The sequence below is a fragment of the Oncorhynchus kisutch genome, unplaced genomic scaffold (genome assembly GCF_002021735.2).
Source record: "Oncorhynchus kisutch isolate 150728-3 unplaced genomic scaffold, Okis_V2 scaffold782, whole genome shotgun sequence".
In the NCBI taxonomy this organism is placed as follows: domain Eukaryota; kingdom Metazoa; phylum Chordata; class Actinopteri; order Salmoniformes; family Salmonidae; genus Oncorhynchus; species Oncorhynchus kisutch.
Window position 1 is genome coordinate 5,630 of NW_022262727.1, and position 7,731 is coordinate 13,360.

The window sequence follows — 7,731 nt, forward strand, 5'->3', positions numbered from 1 at the left end:
GAGGAAGAGGATGCTATCTCAATAAAGGTGAAGGAGAAAGACGTTTTGGGAGTGAAAGAGGAAGAGACAGAATATCAGATTAACACCAGTGAGTACTGTCTTAAACAGGGGCACAAACTATGCCCCACAAACTATGACTTTTAAATTAGATGTATTGAATTCTCCATGTGGTCGACATTAAAGTGCACCTCGTCTAATATAACAGTCTTTTAAAATTCAATATTGGTGCATATTTTCTACTTAAAAGATCAATGGGACGCAAAAGCCAACCAATTTGTGGAACGAGCCTTTTACATTTGCATCACAAACAATATTTTCGGAAATCATGATGAAAGTGGCCATTTTAGGCCCTATTTAGACATATTAATGCCTCTTGTAAGACTCTGTGATTGCAATAGAAGATCATAAGTTTACAATCGGTTTCATGTTCTCTTCCCCACAGGAGAGAGACATGACTATCCTGGATCCTCTGGGGAGCCTCAACAGCATCCTGATGCTGACGAGGCTGAGAAGAGTCTCTCCAGATCAGAACACCAGATGGTACAGCTTGGTCTGATCTAGCATACAGCTTGCTCTATCGGGGCCTGGGCTGGGTTTCTGTAGAGCACTTCATGACAACAGTGACATCAGCATCCATAATGATGTGTGTCTGTGTCTCCTCTTTATGGTTACCAGGACAATGCTAGCCCTTCCACCCTCCCGGAGTCCATGTGTCGTGCCTCTCCTGGTAGCACCTTACTGCTGGGTATGAAGAGGTTGTCTGTGCTGCTGGTGGACTGCAGGAAAACAACAGGGCTGAGTGGAACTGTGAGAGGAGGAGAAGAGAAGAAAGGATCAGATTTGACTCCTCAAAGTAAGTGCTGTAGTTTAGTTTGAACAAATACAATAGATCTGACCACTGGTATCTGTTACCAGGACAACCAGCAGAGTTCTGTTAGTTGACAGGAAGATAGAGTGGTGGATATGGATGTTATGAATATCATAACACTGAAAAAGGATTCTGCCAATGAATAGAGAGAAACCAATTGGCCATATAAAACCTTGATGAAAGTTAGCTTTGGAGAGAAAGTTTCAACGATCCAATGTAAGGTGCTTGTTTTACAAAAACTTTTCCTTAAAACATTATGGATATTACATTGGCTGTCCCAATCAACGCCCCTATCTTTACTAGACTGTAGAACAGGCGAACTAAACTCAAGACACTGTTAATTAATTAACTAATACTGGAGGAAAGCTGTGATCATGCTGCCCACTCAAGAGAAAGCTTCAAACTGTAACCAGTGCTGGCAACCTGGTTCAGGTTATCAATCAACCTACCAGGGTAGTTACAAACAGTAGAGGAATGAAATCATCAACATGTTTTGATCATATCTTTACTAATGCTGCAGAAATGGGTTTTAAAGCAGCATCCAGATCCATCAGTAGTTGTGATCACAATATAGTAGCCATGTCTAGAAAAAACACCGTTACTAAGGCTGGGACTAATATTGTGTATAAGAGGTCATACATTTTTTGTAGTGATTCCTATGTTGTTGATGTAAATAATATTTGTTGGTCCGTGGTGTGTAATGATGAGCAACCAGACACTGCCCTTGACACATTTCAAACTGCTTATCCCAGTTACTAATAAGCATGCTCCCATTAAGAAAATGACTGTAAAAACTGTTAAATCCACGTGGATTGATGAGGAATTACAAAATGGTATGATGAAGAGGGAGGCAAAAGAGATGGCAAATAGGTCTGGCTGAATAACTGATTGGCAAACGTATTGCAAATTGAGAAATCATGTGACTAAACTGAATAAAAAGAAGAAACTACACAATGAAACAAAAATAAATTACATGAAGGATGATAGTAAAAATCTTTGGAGCGTCTTCAATGACATTTTTGGAAAACAAATCAACAATGACATGTCACCGGTGTCTGACAACGTGGATGGAAAATTGAGGATAATAGCGGCCAATATTGCCATTCCTATTTGCCTTGTCTTTAATTTAAGCCTACTAGAAAGTGTGTGCCCTCAGGCCTGGAGGGAAGCTAAAGTCATTCCACTACCCAAGAATAGTAAAGCTCCCTTTACTGGCTTAAATAGCCGACCAATCAGCCTGTTAACAACCCTTATATTTAAAAAAAAAAAAAAAAAGTTAGTTGTAGATACAATGCTATTTTACAGTAAACAAATTGATACTTTCAGCTTATAGGGAAGGACATTCAATAAGCATAGCACTTACAAATGACTGATTGGTTGAGAGAAATTGATGATGATTAAAATATTGTTGGGGCAGTTTTGCTAGACTTCAATGCAGCTTTTTTTTCAACTGAAATGACAGCAACACAAAGAGCTGCAGTGAGTTTCAGAATGGGTGGCAAGGAATAAGTTAGTCCTAAATATTTCAGATTACCTTAAATTACATGGCCTACTATGCTAATTCTGTAGCGTATTGTTAGAGAGGGGTAACGAACTATTTTGTTGGAGCGCCAGGCAGGTATTGACCCTAGTTATTAAAGTTAGTTATTACCTGTTATAACATTATTATTAAATATTATTAAAACTGAAAGGATGAGAGTAGAATAGAGTAGCGCTTCCAGACACATTCTAAACATGGAGTCTTAAAGGAGGACTGTAGCATCTAATGATGAACATTATGGAGTCTTAAAGGAGGACAGTAGCATCTAATGATGAAACATTATGGAGTCTTAAAGGAGGCTTGTAGCATCTAATGATGAAACATTATGGAGTCTTAAAGGAGGACTGTAGCATCTAATGATGACACATTATGGAGTCTTAACCTGTCTGGGAACAGGGTTCTGCCGCCAATAGCCAATAAAATTGCAGGGTGCCAGATATCTCATAAATCAAATTCCTCAAACATTCAAGTATTAGGCACCATTTTAAAGATACAAGTCTCGTTAATCCAGCCACTGTGTCTGATTTAAAAAATGCTTTACAGCGAAAGCTCCACAAACGATTATGGTAGGTCACCATCAACTCACAGAAAAACCCAGCCATTTTTCCAGCCAAAGAGGAGTCACAAAAAGCACAAATAGAGATAAAATGCATCACTAACCTTTGATCTTCATCAGATGACACTCACAGGACTTCATGTTACACAATACATGTATGTTTTGTTCGATAAAGTGCATATTAATATCCAAAAATCTCATTTTACATTGGCGTGTTATGTTCAGTAGTTATAAAACATGGAGTGATTTTGCAGAGAGCCACATCAATTTACAGAAATACTCATTATAAATGTTGATGAAAATACAAGTGTTATGCATGGAACTTTAGATAAACTTCTCCTTAACTTCTTGCGTCGAGCAATCCCGGATCCGGGATTCTATTTATAGCCTCAAGCTCATTAGCATAATGCAACGTTAACTATTCATGAAAATCGCAAATGAAATGAAATAAATATATTTGCTCTCAAGCTTAGACTTTTGTTAACAACACTGTCATCTCAGATTTTCAAAATATGCTTTTCAACCATAGCTAAACAAGCATTTGTGTAAGAGTATTGATAGCTAGCATAGCATTAAGCCTAGAATTCAGCCTGCAACATTTTCACAAAAACAAGAAAAGCATTCAAATAAAATAATTTACCTTTGAAGAACTTCAATGTTTTCAATGAGGAGACTCTCAGTTAGATAGCAAATGTTCAGTTTTTCAAAAAATATTATTTGTTTAGGACAAATCGCTCCGTTTTGTTCACGTTTGGCTATAAAAAAACCCTGTATCCAGTTATAGCCTCAAGCTCATTAGCATAACGCAACGTTAACTATTCATGAAAATCGCAAATGAAATGAAATAAATATATTTGCTCTCAAGCTTAGACTTTTGTTAACAACACTGTCATCTCAGATTTTCAAAATATGCTTTTGAACCATAGCAAATCAAGCATTTGTGTAAGAGTATTGATACAGTGCCTTGCGAAAGTATTCGGCCCCCTTGAACTTTGCGACCTTTTGCCACATTTCAGGCTTCAAACATAAAGATATAAAACTGTATTTTTTTGTGAAGAATCAACAACAAGTGGGACACAATCATGAAGTGGAACGACATTTATTGGATATTTCAAACTTTTTTAACAAATCAAAAACTGAAAAATTGGGCGTGCAAAATTATTTTACTATTATTATTTTATCATGTGGAGGTTTCTTTCGGTCTCAATTTTTTCTTTTAAACACTGTCTTTGGCAGGAGAAAGACCAGACTCAGAAGAACCAAAGCCAGGGATGTCCAAACCATCAAGAAGACACCAGTGCTCTGACTGTGGAAAGGGTTGTAACAGGTTAGGGGCCCTGAAACAACATGAGAGAATACACACAGGGGAGACGCCTTACCACTGCTCCCACTGTGGCAAGTGTTTTAAGCGGTTAGGGAATCTGAAAGGCCACGAAAGAATACACACAGGGGAGAAGCCTTACCACTGCTCCCACTGTGGCAAGTGTTTTAAGCGGTTAGGGAATCTGAGAGTCCACGAAAGAATACACACAGGGGAGAAGCCTTACCACTGCTCCCAGTGTGGAAAGTGTTTCAGCCGGTCACAAATCCTGAAAGCCCATGAGCTAGTACATACAGGGGAGAAGCCTTACCATTGCTCCCACTGTGGCAAGTGTTTTAAGCAGTTACGGAATCTGAAAGGCCATGAAAGAATACATACAGGGGAGAAGCCTTACCACTGCTCCCAGTGTGGCAAGTGTTTCAACCATTCAGGGAATCTGAAAGACCATGAAAGAATACACACAGGGGAGAAGCCTTACCACTGCTCCCAGTGTGGAAAGTGTTTTAAGCGGTTATTGAGCCTGAAACGACACGGGCTAGTACACACAGGGGAGAAGCCTTACCACTGCTCCCAGTGTGGAAAGTGTTTTAAGCGGTTAGGGAGCCTGAAACGACACGGGCTAGTACACACAGGGGAGAAGCCATACCACTGCTCCCAGTGTGGGAAGTGTTTCAGCCGTTCAGGAATCCTGAAAGCCCATGAGCTATTACATACAGGGGAGAAGCCTTACCACTGCTCCCAGTGTGGAAGGAGTTTTTACCATAAAAACAGCCTGAACCAACATGAGAAAATACACAGATGGGAGATGCATTACCACTCCTCCCGGAGTGCAAAGCTTTTGCCCATTTAGGAAGCCTGAAAGAGCATGACACAGAGGAGAAGGCATACAAAAGCTTAGACTTTGGGAAAACATATTACTCATAATCACTTAAACGTCATTAGAGAATCCACACAGGAGAGAGAAATTACTTCTCTTAGCGTGTATATTGATATTTCACATCTCATTTTTCTTACAATTCATCAGAGAACATACACAGTGCTCCCGTTGTCTTATATTGTTGCCTATAATGTGTTGACCTGTTTTTACCAGATGAAATTGTTTTTTGTAAAGTTAGTGTGGGAGAGGTGGAAAAATGGTTATCGATCAATAATGACAAACCTCCTGGCATTGACAACTTAGGTGGAAAGCTACTGAGGACAGTAGGAGTGGCTATAGAGTCAGCTATCTGACATATTTTTAATATGAGCCTAGAGGAAGGTCTTTGTTCTCTTGCCTGGAGGGAAGCCAAATTAATCCACTACCCAAGAGTGGTAAAGCGGCCTTTACTGGTTCTAACAGCAGACCTATAAGATTGCTGCAAGCTCTTAGCAAACTGTTGGAAAAAATTGTATTTTACCAAATACAATGCTATATTTCTGTAAACAAATGAACAACATACTTTCAGCATGCTTATAGAGAAGGGCACTCAACATGTGACACAAATGACTGATGATTGGTTGAGAGAAATTGATAACAAGAAGATTGTGGGAGCTCTATTGTTAGATTTCAGTGCAGCCTTTGATATTATTGACCATAACCTTTTGTTTAAGAATGTTTGTGCTATGGCTTTTCAACCTCTAATGTGGATTCAGAGCTATCTATCTAATAGAACTCAGAGGGTTTTTAATGGAAGCTTCTCTAATGTCAAACATATGAAGTGTGATGTACCGCAGGGCAGCTCTCTAGGCCCTCTACTATTTCGTTGTCTCTAATTGTGAATCATACTTAGGCAGCCTTTTTCCACCTGTGTTTTTTGGGTAGTTGTTTTCTGTATAGTTGATTTGCCTTACAGAACTGTTCGTTCTTCTCTTTGTTATTTTGTTCGAATGTTTTTTGATTAAATAAAAATCATGAACACTTACAACGCTGCGCTTTGGTCCATGCCTTCCGACGAGAGACGTGACAATTGTGTCATGTTTTGTGTTGACCGCAGGAGTGGTAGCTGCTGCTTTTGCAACAGCTAATGGGGATCCTAGTAAAATACCAAATACCAAACTCTGTTGTTCTCTCTGAGCTCAGAAATAAAGAATCTTGGTTTGACTTGGACTCCAGCAGATCCTTATATTATAATATCCACTACAACTCACCCACAGATTGCTGTTTCATGATTGTCTCAATGAAGAGTTCCTCATTCCACTTTCCTGTGGGCTTTTACAAGCCTCCCACTGGTTGAATAAACATTGTTTCCACGTCAAATTAAAAAACATGCTTAACATTGATGAACCTTCACTATCTTCATCCCTAAACTAGCAATATTAACTATTGTCTATTGTTATTCTCAATGACAATCCTGGCCTTATGAAATCCTAGCTAAATACAATGTTCCCACCCGTTTTCATGTCTTTGGTTATGCAAACATTTGTTTATTCGATTATATTTCTCATTAAGATGAATATAGTTTTAATTCTGCATGGGTCACGCATTGCTTTGGTCATGTGGTCCCTTATGGGTCAATGATTGTAATTAGAATATAGCAATTATGCTCTCCTCAATCACTTACAGTTTCTTTGGAAAGTATTCAGACCCCTTGACTTTTAGGTTTAGGTCATCAGTAAAGGGGACATCTTAAGTATTACAATGACCCTTTCAAAGACCGACATCCCCCGGACCTCCCCCCTATAACTATTTTTAAAAGGGTAAAATTATCTGTTTTCTATAGCATTAAGGTCAGGGCGTTGTGATGCCCACTCCAATACCTTAACTTTGTTGTCCTTAAGCCATTTTGCCACAACTTTGGAAGTATGCTTGGCATCATTGTCCATTTGAAAGACCCATTTGCGACCCAGCTTTAACTTCATGACTGATTTCTTGAGATGTTGCTTCAATATATTCACGTAATTTTCCTCACCCATGATGCCATCTATTTTGTGAAGTGCCCCAGTCCTTCCTGCAGCGAAGCACCCCCACAACGTGATGCTGCCACCTGTGTGTTTCACGGTTGGGATGGTGTTCTTCGGCTTGCAAGCATCCCCCTTTTTCCTCCGATCATAACGATGGTCATTATGTCCAAACAGTTCTATTTTAGTTTCATCAGACCAGAGGACGCCTTCAGGCATTTGAAAATCGCTCCCAAGGATGAACCAGACTTGTGGAGGTCTACCATTTTTTTCTGAGATCTTGGCAGATTTTTATTTATTTTCCCATGATGTCAAGTAAAGAGGCACTGAGTTTCAAGGTAGGTCTTGAAATACATTCACAGGTGCAATTCCAATTGACTCAAATGATGTCAATTAGCCTATCAGAAGCTATAGACATAATTTTCTGGAATTTTCCAAGGCTGTTTAAAGGCACAGTCAATTTAGTGTATGTAAACTTCTGACCCACTGGGATTGTGAAATAATCTGTCTGTAAACAATTGTTGGAAAAATGACTTGTGTCATTAACACAGATGTCCTAACCGACTTGC

The 7,731-nt window shown here is 39.2% G+C and overlaps 1 protein-coding gene across 1 annotated transcript; it reads left to right on the forward strand.

The window, feature by feature from the left end:
- The first annotated feature begins 381 nt into the window (after positions 1 to 381).
- On the forward strand, positions 382 to 5,650 carry LOC116362019 (gastrula zinc finger protein XlCGF17.1-like). The gene is made up of 3 exons (XM_031816336.1): positions 382 to 540; positions 676 to 853; positions 4,201 to 5,650. The coding sequence occupies exons 1-3, from the start codon at positions 538 to 540 to the stop codon at positions 5,133 to 5,135; spliced, it is 1,116 nt and encodes a 371-aa protein (XP_031672196.1). The 5' UTR covers positions 382 to 537; the 3' UTR covers positions 5,136 to 5,650.
- The last annotated feature ends 2,081 nt before the right edge of the window (positions 5,651 to 7,731 follow it).

Coding starts and splice junctions, on each gene's coding strand:
- LOC116362019 (XM_031816336.1), top strand. Junction 854..4,200: donor ATCAGATTTGACTCCTCAAA/GTAAGTGCTGTA, acceptor TGTCTTTGGCAG/GAGAAAGACCAGACTCAGAA.